The sequence below is a fragment of the Sebastes fasciatus genome, chromosome 2 (assembly GCF_043250625.1).
Source record: "Sebastes fasciatus isolate fSebFas1 chromosome 2, fSebFas1.pri, whole genome shotgun sequence".
Classification (NCBI taxonomy): Eukaryota; Metazoa; Chordata; class Actinopteri; order Perciformes; family Sebastidae; genus Sebastes; species Sebastes fasciatus.
In genome coordinates, this window is record NC_133796.1 from 25,491,980 (window position 1) to 25,509,001 (window position 17,022).

Genomic DNA, 17,022 nt, shown 5'->3' on the forward strand with positions numbered 1-17,022 from the left:
CTGCCGCTCTGCACAGCGCAAATACAGCGGTTACAGCTGATAATGCCGTCACGTAAGTGTAGCACCCACCCTTCAGTTCCACCCCAGGTTAACACTTCCGTTGTTTTCACTGTTAAGCTGCCTTCACATGATAAGAAATTTGCTTTTCACTCACCTTGAGGTAGGGCGCAGAGACTTGCAGAGGCAGCACGTAAAATATCTCCCCGAAAAGAACGCAAAGAGTGCCTTTCACTCTCTAGGCAGCAACAACAACAGTTGTTCTTATTGGTTGCGTTTTGAAAGGTTAAAGTTGAAATAATTTGAACTTTGAGCACAGCGCTCGGCGATTTCAAGCCGACGCCAAGGGTAGCGCTTCTGCCTACTCTGGCAGCAACGCTCTCTCCATAGGAAAACAATGGCACAGCCAGTGCAGAGCGATTTTTACCATGGATCATGTGTAGACGGCCTTAGCACCAATAGGTGCAAGCCCCTGGCTCGTTGTTGCCGTGTTGAGAGCCGTTGCGCGGCAATAGAAATGCTCCCAATCCCATATTTAGCACCTTTAAGTTCCTTTCTAGTAGTAAAACCTCAAAATACAGTCTGAGATTTCTTTCGCTTTTTCATATGACGGCTGCTAATGCTGGATGCTGGCGTACAATGTTCACCACCACTTCTACTCACCACTATGTGTAACCTATCACTTATATCTATCACTTACATTGCTGAATATGTATGTATAAACCCAACCTAGCGAGTACATGTCTGGCAATAGCTTTTATAGTAGTTGCCAAGGTAGCAGCTACACATTAGCTTGTAAAGGCTCGAAGTGAATTGAGTAGACTAATGTCAAACAATATGACATTAATTTCCATTGTAGAGAAACTTAGTTTTCATATACTGGGTATTATTATCGTATGTACACTCGCACACACACACACACACACGGCATTAATAAGCTGTTTTGTGGCAACAGACTCACACTGTTAGCAGATGTTATGTATCTTTTGATTGGGATGAAATTACAAAGGAAATGAGGCCTGTGGTTTTGAACAGGGTTTCCTCTCCTTGTGTGGGACTTTGTGTGACTGCTAGCTTGCAAACATCATTTTCCTGTCTTTCGCATGTCAGCGAAATGCTCTGTAGCTATAACTGCCCATCATAGTAGTCCCAAAATAGTGCCGAGATTATTGTTCTAGAAGCCCAGCTGACCCAGTTTGCGGTGTGTGTGTGTGTGTGTGTGTGTGTGTGTGTGCGTGCGTGCGAGTGTGTGTTGCTGCAAGGTTTGTTTATTTCTGAGAGTAGTCAACCTTCCCGTCACTTTGTTTGGTGTGGTGGGAGTTTAAGGGAGGTTGCAGTGAGTTAGCAGTAGCAAAGAGGCAGTAACAATGAGCAAGAGGAGAGAGGAAGGTGCTGTGGTTTGCTGTGTTTGCTCAGGTCTCTCTTTCCATACACCAGTAAAAGAGGGAGCAGTACATCCTCTGTAGCTCTGTGCCTCTCTGGTTGGCTGGCTGGCTGTCTTGACTTGACTGACTTGACTGGAGGGATATAAATAGCAGTCTTTGAATAGGATAACTGCAGAGGGAAGGGAAGGAGGATGGGGGGAGGGGAGGGAAGGGGAGATAGAAGTGGCGCCAGGGAAGATAGGAGTGCCAGTGTCTCGAAGTAGAGAAAAAAAAATGATGCAGCCATGGTCTCATCTGTTCACTCACTCAGTCAGTCACAAGGATGATCATACTTGGACGCACTCGGAAGAAAAAGTGCATTATGGAAGAGAGAATTGAGGGATGGAATGAATGATTAATTCATGGCCCTGTGAAGCAGAAGGAAGGCAGGGGGTTGTTGTTGTTGTTGTGTACTTGCATAGAGGACAATGAGAACACAGAGCACATTAAACCGTACAGACCTCTCTGTTCAATGCAATCATGATAAAAAACAATCACTGCTAACAGGTAGATTTGTAGTTGTTGTAAGAAGGTTATGGTCGATCTTAACTGACTATGGTAGGGATACCATGAAATTTGACAGGGTAAAGCCCACAATTACAAGGGCTAGCTAAGGCGGCAAGTAACTGTTTGGATTTTTGTTGAGACGTGCCAGTCACGTTCCTGAAGACATTCCTCAGCTGTTCCCAGCTCCTCCAGTAGCCCACAACATTGGGGTTATGCAATATCTTACATGGTCTGTCCTGTCATCATTCCTAAATCCCAGTATACGCCTGATTTAGTTGTAATATGTTTGATATCAATAGTAGGGCTGGGACGATGCACCTATTTCCCAATTTGATACTATGACCATACTTGGGATTTTTAAGTATTGTGATTCTACAAGTATTGTGATGTGATTAAATATTATGATTTATTGATCTTTTAACACTAGACCATGGGAAAAAGTTGAATCATACACTTCTAGGGACTTTTACTTTGGAAAATATCTCAATTGATACAGTAAAACTGTTTGATTTTCAGCATGTATGTAGTCAGAGAAGTCAAATATACCAGTCATAGTCAGGCATTATTTTTAATACTTTTCCCTCACAAATTATTGGCATTTTCTTTTAATTTATAGAGGACATGTGATGTTTTAAACTACTGGTGAATACAATCAAATCTTATTTCCATATATGTATTTTGTATGTATAATTTATTTTGTTAACACCTTATTTTGAAAAACAGAAGTAGTCACATGTGTATACTTCCACTAACTTCGCCAAGTTTGATGCTACCTCTGAGCGCTCACCGTCAGCTCAGTGTCAGCTCGATCTGGGCTGTTTGAATGCATTTAACTTAAATGTCAGTATATGGGTGCTCTACAGTTGTAGCGTTGTCCGATTTGACCACGGAGATGCGAGGGACAGCTGGCTTGACCGCACAAAATAATAATAAATCACGATATATAGGTAAATCCTTTTTTTTTTTCCCACCCCTAATATTATTTGGGCAGACCTTACTTGCTCTTTGGGTTCAGCCTGGAGAACGGATAAGCTTTTTGCCTGCCACAGCTGCATCCAGCCTGCTGTCCTCCCTCTCAACTGCTCTTCCTCCAGATCAGGGGTGTAATGGTTGAAAATAGAGTGCTTGATGTGCCGCTAATGGCTGCATCGTCTGGCAGTGTGTAAATGTGTTTTCAAAGAAACATAGTGGCCAGTTGCTAACCTCCCCCACCATCTCTTTTTTTCTCTTTCTCTTTGTTCCAGACGGTTGATGACGATGCAATGGCAGCGTGAATGAAGCTTGGCGTGGGGAGAGCTGAACGATGCCCAAAGGTGGGGGTTCTAAAACCCCCCAGCTGGACCACTTCCCACTCAACACCGACATGGTGGAAAAGCAGGGTGGGAAGAAGGTAAGACTGGAAAAACCTGCAAACATGCACTGTGCCCAATAATCAAATGTTTGTATACAGAATATAATCCCAGTTTCAACTGCTGTTTGTCCTTGGAACTTGACACTAAACTACTACATCTGATCAACAATAACAAACCCCTCGGAAGACCTCACAGACAGTAAGGGGATGTAGGCTAAAATAAATGAGAACATTGTTTTTCATCCAGAAGGCCTGGGAACATGCAACAAAAATCTGTCCCCTCTACGTGTCCTTCAGCATGATTCTTGAATGTATACAGTTTCAGTGACACTGTTCTGTGGTTGATCTCGCTTCCTGACCTCTCTGTGGTGAAGTCAAGCATTATGAAAGTTTCCAAGTGTCTGTGATGTCGTCTGTCAAAGAGATAACGTTTTGTAGTTGAGCTTGGATTTGCCCCTGTTGCAACATTTCAGTTACCAGAACTAGAAAGTCCAGCTATCAGTAACAAGGTAGAAGATCAGAGATCCCTGCCCGTTAAGTAAACATACCTCAGTCTTAAAAGTTAACCAAAATTCAAACTTGTGTGTGAAGCCTGACTAGGCTTGCAGCGGTAGTCGGTGTTACCGTAGTTACACGTTGTTCGGGTACACACAGATAACAATACTTTCACAACGCCACCGCCGACTTTTTTATAGAAATAAAACCCATTTAGTACATTTTTGCGTATCAGCGCCGTGTTATCAAAACATAGTCGGACAACGGACGCTACAATCTGAAAGGGGAAGTGTCTCAGCACAGAGTAGCGGGAGTCAAATTTCACACACACAACACAAGGGAGAATTGATAGGACGATGGCGGAGGATTTGACGTCAGAGCGAAAAGCAAAAGCCCTTATTTGGCAATATTTCGATTTAAAGCCAATGCTATCAGGGAACCATAACATTAATGAGGCAATCGCCGTGTGAAAGTCGGACCGATCACAGCCGGCGTGCACGGCGCAGCGATGCCGGATGGAAACCTGCGGCCCCACAGCGAATGCTAGACCAGAGAGGCTAGACACACAGCCATCCAACGTTAAAGATCAAAGTAAGCGCTCTACACATATTGAGCGTCATCTTTTCTTGTAAAATGTCCGATATAATCGGTAACACCGGTGTTTTCACAAGTTTATTAACCGGTGGGAAAACGTCCTCACGGTGACATCCCTAGGCCTGACATCTATTTATGAAGATAATCACCTGGCACCAAAGACCAGCTAATAACAGATGGACACCTCAGAAGCTATATATTATCTATATCTATACACATTCTAATATATATATATATTTACCAAAGACTGATTGTGAATTTCTAGTAAATATAGTGTGGTTACTATCTCCCAACTTTACCAGGACCACCTTAATTCACAATTGACTCTTGCATAATAGGTTGTTGGAAACTGATGGCTGCAAAGAATGCAGTTTGTTTGTGTCCTTAAGACTCAGGCAAAATAAGTTTTGCAGCCAGATTCAGAGGCACCTTTGGTATTGGAAAGCCTTGTTGGCCTGTTTAGATATATTCAGTCTTGGCTTTGAAGGTAGTGTCCCCTGATTGGACACAGGCACAGTCATGTTGTTTGCAGTGGAATAAAGTGTTGGGCGCAGCTTGATGATGTCACGGTGTGTGCCAACTGTTCAGCTACCAGGAGCAGCACCAAGAGGCGAGGAGAGGAGAGGTACAGCTTATGCAGGCGTGGATTTACAGCCCTCTGCAAAGGATTGCATCAGACTCTGGCATGGAGGGATGGAGGGAGGGATGGAGGGAGGGAGGGAATGAAGCGCACAGGGGTGGGTGGAAAACGGAGTGAGACGAAAAGAGCAGGCATTGCTAGGAGACCATCAAACAGGGTGTCTTATGAAGGCAGATCAGTGGAACGTTGCTCTCTAGCTTTCTTTAAATTTAATTAAGCAAAAAAAAAAAGAACAATCCAAATCCGGAGATAAGCTCTGCTGATTTGACCATTTCCTAACAACGTATTTTAGTTCTACATCTGCTGTTGTATATTTTCTTCTCTTAAAGAAATGGCTCCCTTGCATCTTGGTTTCCCCGCTTAGATGTACTGTTGCTTCTGCACTTGCCCAGATGTGTGCATCATGCTTTTGCATGAAATGTGTGTTGTCTTGTTTTAAAGCCATTGTGTCGCTGATCGGAGACACAGACAGAGAGAGGAAGGGAGAGAGAGAGAGAGATCAGCTAACTGTAGCTGACACTGTTTGTCTCTACTGTACCATGACATCATAGTCTTATGACTGGGGCAGGGCAGGGGGAGGAGTTCAAAGAGTCGACACATAATGGAAAACCTGCCCTGAGGAGAGAGAGAGAGAGAGAGAGATGAGTAGGGGACAGAAGATAGGACAGAGGAATAAAGTGTCTGTACATTACATCTGACCTGCTGCTGCATCTCCATTATGAGACGTTAAACCTTCTGTCCATGGAGCACACTGATTAAAAACATCTTGACCTTACACCAAAACACATTTTGGACTGAGCAATTTGACAAATACATCAGGGATTCACAACAGAGTGAATCCATCGCTGGTGTAAATTCACTTTGCACCGAATGCTGTAATGTTTATTTCCTGTGGATGTTACAACAGACGGTGTTGTACAATCACAGTCATTACCTGAAATATTCCAGGATCAACTACTGAATATAAGGGTGATAAATTTAGTCTGCATGACAAATAACAATAGCTTTCTAATTTGTAGTTGATAAAAAGAAACTTAAATGCTCCCTCCAGTTCTGTGGTCTTGGGACAACACCAATTTTGCAGTTCAAAAAGAGTGCATCAAATATGTCTCATTCCTGTGGAGGAGGGAAAAAAATACAAGACAACGGTCTGTTTTGGTGATTAAGACCCTTTAATTGTTCACCTCTGGGGGACTGGAGTTACTGTTGTAAAGTGAACTGACCCAATGTGTACCATACATGCCCATAGGTATTAGAAATTCAGTTGTTCCTGGCAGTTTTTTTAATGCAGCCATAATGTTGCAAAATATTTTTTTTATTTATTTATAATCTTGATATATGTTATGTTTGGCCCCAGATACAGTCCCAGTCCTTTACTATTGAGTATCTGCCAAGACGAAGTCTGCTCTGCTATTTTTTTTTGTTTACTCCTTATTAATACAGCTGCACAAGTAGGATAAGGATTTACATTAAAATGAGTACAGCTTTTTGAATTACTTTGTGTCAGCTTTGAATTAAGAAAATATGGCCTGCATTACAGCTTTGCTTTGACCGTTTCCCCTTAATGTTATGTAGTGTTCAACAGTGTTTTGTATATCGGTATCGGTATTTGTTGTTTGTTTTTGCAATTCTGTGACTCTACTGCCACAGATACTCTCTGATACTCCGTACTGTCATTCACTGAAACTTCTGGCTGTTTTTTTCACTTGTTCTCCTTACTCAACCACATTAATTTAGTAAAATAATGAAAAATTGCTAGTGAACACTTCTTAGTGAATATTGGTTGTTTTTCTCTTTTCAATATAGCAATTTGAAGAAATCACTTTGAGCTCTAGTATCTTATGATCAATCAATTGATCAGTTAAATGAACAGTGTGTAACATTTAGGGAGATCTATTAGTAGAAATGGAATATAATATTCATAACTGTTTTTTTTTTAGTGTACAATCACCTGAAACTAAGAATTGTTGTGTTTTGTTAGCTTAGAATTAGCCCTTCATATCTACATAGGGAGCGGGTCCTCTTCACGGAGTCCACCATGCCAAACACTGGCTCCAGAGAGAGCCTTTCACGTTTTTACATTACCTGAAGGCCACCGTAGTTCTGCGACATGCTTGTGAAACTGCGGTAACGTGAGCCGCAGAGTGCAAAACCGTGGTACCGCCAGCCGTTACTGACTTCCGTTGCTCTTAAAGTAGTGTCTTTATGGTACAGATTGCCTCTGTGCGAGGCGATCGGCGTTACCATGGTTTTGCACTCAGTCCTGGAAAGGGAGGAGTGAGCATAGGGGTATTCAGTTGGTTGCAATCTGCAACCACGCTACTATAGATGCCGCCAAATCCTACACACTGCGCCTTTAATAAAAACGGTAATTATTATAATAATATTTATAATAAAATATTTAATTGTAGCCCTACAAGAATTCATCACAGCTGCTTGTCAGGATAAGCAAGTCACTGTCAATATCAGATCCCAATACAACAAAGAAACAAGTTGAACACAGATGAAGTATTTACATCTGTTGATAGCAGATACACTTGGGTTTGTGATTGTTTCCAGCAGCTGTAGACCACAGAGCCGAGCCGGCGTCAGCTGAGCCTCCTCTCCCTGCGCCTGGCTCCTTGTGCTGGAATCTAGGAGGAAACTTGATGGAAAAGTTTTACTCTACAAAGCCCATAATAGCTAAAAGAGTCGAGGAACAGTGAACGGCACCAACTAGGCTGCAGGATCCACAGCTAGCGCATACTTGACTGACTATACCAATGTCTCTTTAACTTCTCATTCTTTTTGAAAAAGTAGATGTTTAAATTACAGTGCTATTTCTTTATTCTGATTAAAGCTGTGTTAACTCTAAACCATGTCCCTTAAAGTGTTCTTCATGGTCTGCTTTGTCTCCTTCACAGGATAAAGTGTTGTCAAACAAGACTCCCAAATTGGATCGCAGTGATGGGGTCAAAGAGATGAAAGAAAAGGCCCCTAAAAGGAAGCTGCCCTTCACTGCTGGAGCTAATGGAGACCAGAAAGATTCTGACTCAGGTAAGAGAATATTGCGATGCATTTACTTATGTTTGCTCTCACTCCATGTGACTTTGAAGTGGTAATCAAAAGGGAATGGGAGGTATTACATCACATCCTCTCAAGCCTGCAGGAAGTAGTTATGCGTGCTCTGTAGAAAGGAGGTTGGTCTTTGTGAAGTGAATGGGCTCCCAGCTCTTGCTTCAAGTCAGCTGAGTGTCTGTGGCAGCTCCGAGGAAATTGTCCCTAAAGTCTCGGCCTGAAAGGAGAGGACGACCACACAAAATCATGATCCAATTAAGTGGGAATTTGTATACCGTAAAGGCCTGACCAGGCCTGGCTTTTGGTAAGGCTCCGGCTTTGTGTTTTCTTTAATTAGGGAGAGAAGGACTACTGCTCATGCTTGTTTGACTTTGGGCTTTAAGGGTTCAGGATTTAGTTTGTTGATAATGGTCCAGCTCAGAGGCTTTGGTAACAGCCTTCATGATCAGTGCTGGCTGAGTCGCTACATCGGTTTATGTTCTGTGATTACACTTGAAAACGGAGTGCTAAACATGCGCATGTTGCAACAGATCACTATTACGGTTTAGGGTCATGTTTAATAAGATTGGGCAGGTACTTTGTAGACACATGGCGTTGTGTGTAATTACTGTGTAGCTCAAGGGAATTATGAATGAGTGGAATGTTTGATTGAGAAGCTGTGACTTGTTTGTTTCCTCATTCCTCTACTTTGATTGGCACTCTTGAATCCCTGTAGTGTTTGTGTGCGTCATTTCCTTATGCATGATTACATTTATGTTGCAAGATTATTTAGTGTACTGTTTCATATTGTTTACCTGTTTGCTTTCTTCGGTTGCTTCTCCTAGAAACAGGTCTACTCCACCCCCTAGGGGAGGTGTGATCTCTCACCTGAGGAACAATAGCTGGACAGTCTACTTCTATGCTAATAGCTTGAGCTGTTATTGGGTTGACTCACAACTTTACCTCTCTGTCTGCAGCAATTATGAGCAGAACTGTCTCTTAATAGTTTTTTTGTGTCTGTTTACAAACTGTAGAAGCCTGGAAGTTTCCAGGGCTCATGCCATTACACAATTCCCACAGTTTACACAGCATCTGTCTGTCATCTTAGTACTTCAAGCGTGTATTGCATCGCGTCTGCAAAATAGTTTTGTCTTAGCGGTGGCTAGCCTAATAGTTCAGGGTTTGACAAGTGTATTTGCTCTGTATCTTTTCCTGTGTGGTGTTGTTAGTCAGCACTTGAAGGTATGCACTATGCGTGTCTGCATAGTGAATACCTTTCTCCACTGTATTTTGAGTTGTTTCTGCATATCGGTGTTTTATAGTCTGACTTTGTTGCTCGGCCTTTCAAGCTCTGACCCTGCTGGGTCAGTGTCTTGCCCCTTTGCAAAATTTGACACCTCTGATACTTCAAAGCTCCCACCCCCCCCGATCACACACTTTCACTTTTGTTTAGCTTATTTTTTTACTGTGTTGTATCTTGCTTTTTGTTTTTACTGATGCTTCTTGTTTTTTTGCACTATCTCCTTTGCTGCTGTACATGGCAAATTTCCCCACTGTGGGACTAATAAAGGAATATCATATCTTATCTTCAACCCCCATTACCGACTCTCCATTCCTCTGTGGCTTGAGCTGATGGAGATGACCTTGGGGTATGGTATCATATACCAAAATATTCTGCAGCCTTGTTCTTGGCTTCATCTTACAAAAATATTGATATGTACTTTAGCCATGTTTTTTTGTAGCTAATAAGGACATTAGTTGAAAGTTTACATACAGGTAAAATAATGTAACATGCTTACGTCTGCTGAAAAGTGCACATCAAGTTGGACCAAAGAATGCTGGAGTGTTTTATGAAATTGACTGCTTTTGTGTTTTATATGCAAATATATTAGATTGCAGATTGCTTCACAATAAAAAACAGACAAAAAGGGAAAATATGAATTCAAGAGGTTGTCCTGGTTTAAGAGTTAACATGCATTATTTGAAGACACCACAGGCAGATTGTCTACAGTGTAGCTCTTAAATCCTATCCAATCATATTTGTCTTTCTTCGGTTCCCTTATGAAATGTCTCTCAGCTATGTTATTTGGACGTGTGTTAGTGTTGGAAATAGTCTTCTGATGAATACCAAATATATCTGAAAGATCAACACTAGCCTGAGCTTGGGCTGACTTTAAATTGACTTCACTGCATTGCCTGTTTCTATAATGGCAGGCGATCAACTCAGCCTCTAATTTTCATGCACTTGCAAGTTGCCTGTTTAGTGTTTACAAACATTACAGGAGCCTATAGCGAGGCAAAGTCCCTCCTCTTCCGGTGGACCCCATGGGACCTTATTTCAGAAAAAAATATGTACGGTAGTCAACGGTGAGAGAGAAATATATTTTTTATCCCATTTGTATTACGCCATGATTTACAAAATTATGTCTGTCAATTTAAAAGATAATTTTGCAAGTCCAGAAAATCTGTTTGTCGTAGTATCATTTAGTTTTGTGTGAAACCGCTCAGTGATCTACATCTCTCGTCTCGCACAACATACGTCACCACTAGCTAGCTTACTTAGCTATATTCCACTTTGCCTCTCTATAAGTGAGCTAGAGGAGGGAAAAGCATATGTTGTCACTGTACGCCTGTGCACAGCACACTGCAGATAATAAAGTTCAAGTTAATCAAAGCTCTCAAAACTTCAGTGCTCATCCCGCCCTTCGCAGAATTGCCAAGCCTCCCTTGACCTCCTCCTGAAGAGGCTAGACAGCAGCATTCCTCCTTTCTGAGGTCATCCTCCTTCCGCTCTTCCTCCTCACCACCACTGTCCACAGCAGCAGCAATTACAGTTCGGGGATAAATGGTAGAACAGTCTTGTCAGATTAAGACTGTGCCCACACTAAGAAGGATAATTCTGAAAATGCTGTTTACTTGTGAAAACAACTAGTGTTTTGTTTTTGTGAAGCGCTCCATCCTTCTCACTGAGGTGCCAAAACAATAGGAAAACAACTAAATCTTTTCTTCCTGTTCCTCGTCTCCTTTTAGTTGTCAAACAACAAAACTGTGAAATACAGCCATCATCTTATAAGGACTGACACAAATACATGAATACTGTCGACCTATGCTGTCTATAATCACTTAAACTGTGTTTGACTACAGCCACACCAACAATGTTCACTATTGACACGTCAATTGACACTAAATGAATCAAGATGTTTCCAGTTCCTTAAAGGGATAGTTCAGGTGTTTTGAAGTGGGGTTGTACTTATCCATAGTCAGTGTATTACCTACAGTTTAGAATATTTTCAGATGGGGAACTGAACTGAAGGTGAAACTTATCTCTACTGTTTTTGTCAACAGAGTCTGCTGGCTTTGAAGAGAGCATAGATAAGTTTCACCTTCTGTTCAGTTCCCCGTCAGAAAGGGCCGTCTGACGGCAAGATAAAGAGGTGAAAAATATTCTAAATATAGCGTACACTTAAAGGGATGTTGATTTCTTTAGGTGGGCCTTTCTTTTTAAGGCCCAGACACACCAAGCCGGCATCAAAGAACTAGCGGCGATGAAGGGCGACTGTTGCGTCGCCTCACGCTGCCTTTCTCTTGGGCGACAAGTTGCATTTGAACACACTGCAAAAAAAACTTTGGTGGACACCGCCTTAAGTCAGTTGCTCTTTCTGTGTCTTTGGATTTGCAGCTTGTGCTCATTTTGTCCTTTTTCTTTTGCAGCCTTCTAGGATCTTAATTGTAATTGCAGCATTGCCTTTGTCACTGGGTCAGTTATGCGGCACAGTAATGATGGTCAGGTTTGTGAACGTTGAGGGAAAAGGTGCGAGCTGAGCCATGTAGAGCGGGTTGTAAAAGTAGACTGTGGTTTGCACAGAGCTTCAGCCCACACATGTTTTCCCCCTGGCAGGTTCTAACACACTGAGATTTGTCTTTCTGTCTCCCAGACTCACACAGGCTCTGAATAATACTAATAGAGAGAAGCCGTACACTCACTGCATAACAGATTAAAGCAATATTTGACAACAGAGGACAGACAGAGCATCGTTCACCCCCTATGCTCATGCTGCATTTTTACGAGTCTCTTTTGCTCAATACGAACCATTGACAAAACATCCTGTTGGCCACTTCCTGCCTCTTCTCCCCTAACTTCCTGTTTATGCAGTTTATATTAGTCCCTAAACAGAGCATTGTTCCACTCTAACGTGCTGCGGTCAAACATACCTGGTTGGGCCGGTTTGAGTGGTTCTTGTCATGGAGTTGTGTTGGCTGACTGAACCAGACAGTCTCTTTGTTTTGGCTTTAGCTAACACGGTGGTATTGTCTGCCTGTCGTTTCAAAATCTACCTCTATTATTTCCAGGCATTTATGTTTGATGTGGTCTCCTCCACTGGCTCAGGTAGGCCGTCTATTCATGGGGTGACTTGGCCTACCCCTAACTAGCTTGCTTTCCTTTTTTTATTCTCCTTTTCTCTTATCTTGTTAGTCAAGTTTCGAGCAGTAAGGAGAGTACGGTTTCAGCCCTGCTTGTAAGCTGAGTAATATCATTTTACTGAGACACATAAAAGCCCTAGCAGTGTTCCCTAAATAGACATCCAACAGAAATACACACTATCAGTGTGCAGGCACTGTATGTTGTGTAATTGTTTGTTCATTTGTGTAATACAGTAATCCACATATCACAAGATGATGAACGATAGTAGGCACACAGTCATGTTTAACGAGGTTGTGTATTGGCAAGAATCTGGCGATACGATACATATCAAGATTGGGATGATGACTGTAAGCAAGGCGATATATTGCAATATCAAATGTAATTTTAGGAAAACTGTCATATAAAGACACACCACCATATGCATAAAATCTGAGTAAAAAAAGTCACTGTGTGAAATGGTTACTATGGAGACTAACATCATCACACGTTAATACAATCTATCCAGTCATACCCAATTTCTGTAATTCAAGACTGTTTAGGGACCCCAGTATTCAGAAATATTCAAATACACCATTTTAGAATAGGCAAAAATAACACATTTTTATACTGCATGCATAAAACTGCATGTTTTTGCCTCAAACTGCATGTGATTATCATAAAGTGGGCATGTCTGTAAAGGGGAAACTCGTGGGTACCCATAGAACCCATTTTCATTCACATATCTTGAGGTCAGAGGTCAAGGGATCCCTTTACAAATGGCCATGCCAGTTTTTCCTCGACACAATTTTGCGTAAATTTGGAGTGTTATTTAACCTCCTTCTAGACATGCAAGTATGACATGGCTGGTACCAATGGATTCCGTAAGTTTTCTAGTTGCATATGTTTTGGAGAATCGATACAGTATCTCAAACCATAATATATTTTTTACACCCCTGATGTTTAGTCAACCCGTCTTTACCATTTTAATCTGCATCTTTCCTTAAATTCTCAGGGTGGTTAACCAAAACACAAACCTAATGAAAGCATAATAATATCCCTTCCTTTGTAAACATGTGGAACAGATTTTGTATGTGGCTGTGTCCCATTTTCCATAACATCTTGTCAAATCAAAAATCACACATTTGTACAGGCCAGTTCCTGCATAAAGTGTTTGTCATTTTATACCTATCTGGTATAGCTTAAAAGTTGTATAGTACGTGCTCCAAGTGCCCCATGTTGGACATGAACAGGCCAGCTGCTGCCACTGAAGATGTATCTTGTGTGTCGTTTAGTAGCACTCCTCTTCATGGGTGCATTGGGGTAATAACTGCCTTCCTGCTTCCCAATCTTGTAAACATAGCCTGGTGGAAAAGCTAGCGTAGCACTTTCTCCGTTATGCTGCTCAAAAAACATGTTTGGACCGCTTCTGTGGGTTCCCGCTGTTAAAGTCCTAGCTGGAGGAATGTGTCTAAATGGCAAATGCTTTGAGAACGTGAGAGTGTATCAAAGAGGGGTGGGGGCACATTAGCTGTAAGTGTTCACAGATGTTAGTGAAAGTTCATCAGCTCTGGAAAAATGTTTTCCTGGAAAGCCTTCAGCCACCGGAAGCATGAGCCGCCATGCTTCCTTCTCGCCTTGTTTACTTGTGCGCTTTATGGCCTTGAGCAATGCAGCCAGTCTTGGAATGAGAACAGTCTTATGGAAATCAGGCTCAGACACATTCATGCATCTACGGGTGTCTCTCTACGTGCACATTTACTGTTCCTACATCTCTCTTTGTGGTAGGAGTCTGTATTTTTGCTGTCATTTTGTTGCTGTGGGAGTTGTTCCCCCATAGTGATGAAGTGTTACAGTCATGTGTAGCTTTACCCTCCGTAAGGGTCATCAGATGGTATGTTGCCACTGAAAATAATTGCTGGGTGTGTCTTTGTGGAGCAGCTGCTTTTGTCCAGTAGCGCCGTGTCTCCAGTAAGCCTGGCAGGCACGCAGGCAGGCATGCGGTGACCTTGGCAAGGCCGTGTTGAATTGAAATGTAAACCGACTATTTCGTAATAACCGAGGGTCTGCCAAGTCACACCCTCTTTCCTCTCCCCTCGATTCAGACTGATTGGCTTGGAGACAGACAGACATAAACACACTGCTTGTAGGCCCCTCCCTTCCTCCGGAGCAGCTGGGTAATAACACAAAAGCCAGCCCCCGCTACCTCCAAACCTCTCACATACTGGGCTGCATATACATGTAGTATGCCAGCAAGTATGGCTTTTTTTTGTTTTGTTTTTTTACAGAGGTTTATTTAGACGATAGGCACGGAAACTACCTGACATTTAGCCTGTGCAATGTGTGTGATGTTATGAGAACCCTATTTGTTAAATCATTGTAGATTGAATACTTTTTGCTCTACTGTGTTTTGGTCTGACAGTGTAATCAATCAGATACCAGTAAGGACACCTTGTAACACCTGTAAAGTGCTTTTGTTATGATTATTTATTGACTATGATTTATCAACAAAAGAGAAATCCTCATTTGACATTAGGCCTAATGTATCGATATATAAAATGTGCTTTTCAAAATTGTCATAATGGTGAAAGATTGATTGATAGAGAAGATATAGGTGGAGGTCTTAGTTTAGATGACAAAAACAACTGTATTATGTTTTTGTGGAAACAATATGTAGTGATGTGGCAAAAAAGATAATCACTAATTTAAGTACTTATGCTTTTCTTGTAGTCATAACAAGAGAGAGATGGATAATACATTTACTCCATGAATAATTTCACAAAAACATTAATATTATTACTATGAGTATTATATACGTCTTTTATTGGTATAGCACTGGTATACCCCTCACAAGGTTCAGTAAATTAGATTTGTTTGTGTGTGTGTGGATTATTATACCGGTAATAATAATCTTTATTCATAGAGCACTTTTCAAAATCCACGTTACAAAGTGCTTCACAAAGGCAGCAAAATAAAAGTCATAAATCACCAGGTATTAAAGAAAACGGATACAAAAATAATTTGGTGTATAAAAAGCATAATTACACGGCTTTGTTGAATACTCGATTCTGATTGGTTAATCACACCATTCCACGGTCTGTTATTTCTTTATAGCAGACCGTTGCTATGTAAAACAGACCGTTGCCATGGACGCAGTTCTGATGTCGGACACTGGTGGACCGTTTTTGTGTCAACGTATTGATTTCTTAAGTAAGTAGCCGTGTAATATGTCCTTCAGGGCGATGCAAGACCCCTCCGCTTCGCGTTGTTTAGTGTAGAAAAAGGTAAGAAAAGGAATGGAAAACCAGTTTTAAAGGAAATAAAAGACAGTTGAAAGGAAATTAAAACTCTCTGATAAAAGTATGTTTTAAGAAGGGAAACCTGATTTCCTCGGGCGGATTGTTCAGAGCCTCGGGGTGCTGACTGCTAACGCTCTGTCCCCTTTAGTTTCCAGCCGGGCCTCTGGAACAGACAAAAGACCTCTGCTCGAGGATATGTGAACGTGTCGTGAAGTGCATGCATACATGTGTGTCTATGTAGCCCAATAAAATTAACGTCACTTTTCTCCTCTCCCTGTCGTTACAGAGAAACCAGGTCCAGAGCGGAAGCGCATTAAAAAGGAGCCCACCAACACCCGGAAGGCGGGTTTGCCGTTTGGAATGGGGATGCCAGGGATCCGGGCCGGGTACCCCCTCTCTGAGCGGCAGCAGGTGGCCTTGCTCATGCAAATGACAGCTGAGGAGTCCGTCAACAGTCCAGGTGCGTACTTATCATGGAGGTCACGTCTTCTGTGGACGGGTGGCGGACAAGCCAAGAGGGATGGGAGGCAGTAGACAGTGTTTGTGTGTGTGGGAGAGAGCAGTGATGGTGGGCTTATAAAGAGAGAGAAGCTGGGGAGGGGTTGATTGTTTTTGTTTATTTTTTGGAGGTCGAGCACGTTGGCTGCTGTTTTGTTGCCACATCGCGGTCATACTCTGCCTCTGGACAGGACCTGGTGCTTAATTTGAATCTAGTCACACAAGCCAATCCACATTAATTCTCATTATGGCTACGCTGTCAGTCAGAAAGGGGTTGTTTTGTTTTAGCAGCTGTAACAGTCGCATATTCGCTCATCTAGTGGAACTATTGTTCTAAAATACAGCATGGGGCCGTCAGGGAAATGAAACTATCTCTCCTGTTGATATTGCGTGGAACTAATGGTGCAATCTCAGCATCTGAGACAAATAAAAACAGACTTCGAAATGCAAAAGGCCTGCAAGTTTATGTTGATTTGTTATCTGATATAGTTAGATGAATATTGATGATATTAACTTTCTCCTAATTTCCTCTAAAGTGGAATATTTATCATTGGCCGACAAAGTCATTTAGCCGTAGGTACCTAAAATAGCATTATTATTGTGACATTGTACTTTTCCTTTTACTGTTGACATTTGAGATAAAACTAGGTTGGTGAGGACCAATGCTTAGCCACTTTTATTTGTGTATTTCTCCGTTGCATGCCTGAAGGCATGGGCATAGATTAAGTAAGTGTGTTTCAAATATCATTTGGGACAATAGCTGGGCAAACTCAATAATGTAA

At 41.9% G+C, this 17,022-nt stretch overlaps 1 protein-coding gene across 3 annotated transcripts in view; it reads left to right on the forward strand.

Annotated features, from left to right (window-relative positions):
- The window catches only part of ankrd11 (ankyrin repeat domain 11), a 124,118-nt gene that overhangs the window by 89,877 nt on the left and 17,219 nt on the right, over positions 1–17,022 (forward strand). For all 3 annotated transcript variants that reach the window (XM_074615584.1, XM_074615576.1, XM_074615593.1), the window contains 3 exons: positions 3,173–3,318; positions 7,912–8,044; positions 16,029–16,202. In XM_074615584.1, the coding sequence (XP_074471685.1) occupies positions 3,232–3,318; positions 7,912–8,044; positions 16,029–16,202 (394 nt within the window). In that variant the 5' untranslated portion in view covers positions 3,173–3,231. The remainder of the gene's footprint in view (positions 1–3,172; positions 3,319–7,911; positions 8,045–16,028; positions 16,203–17,022) is intronic.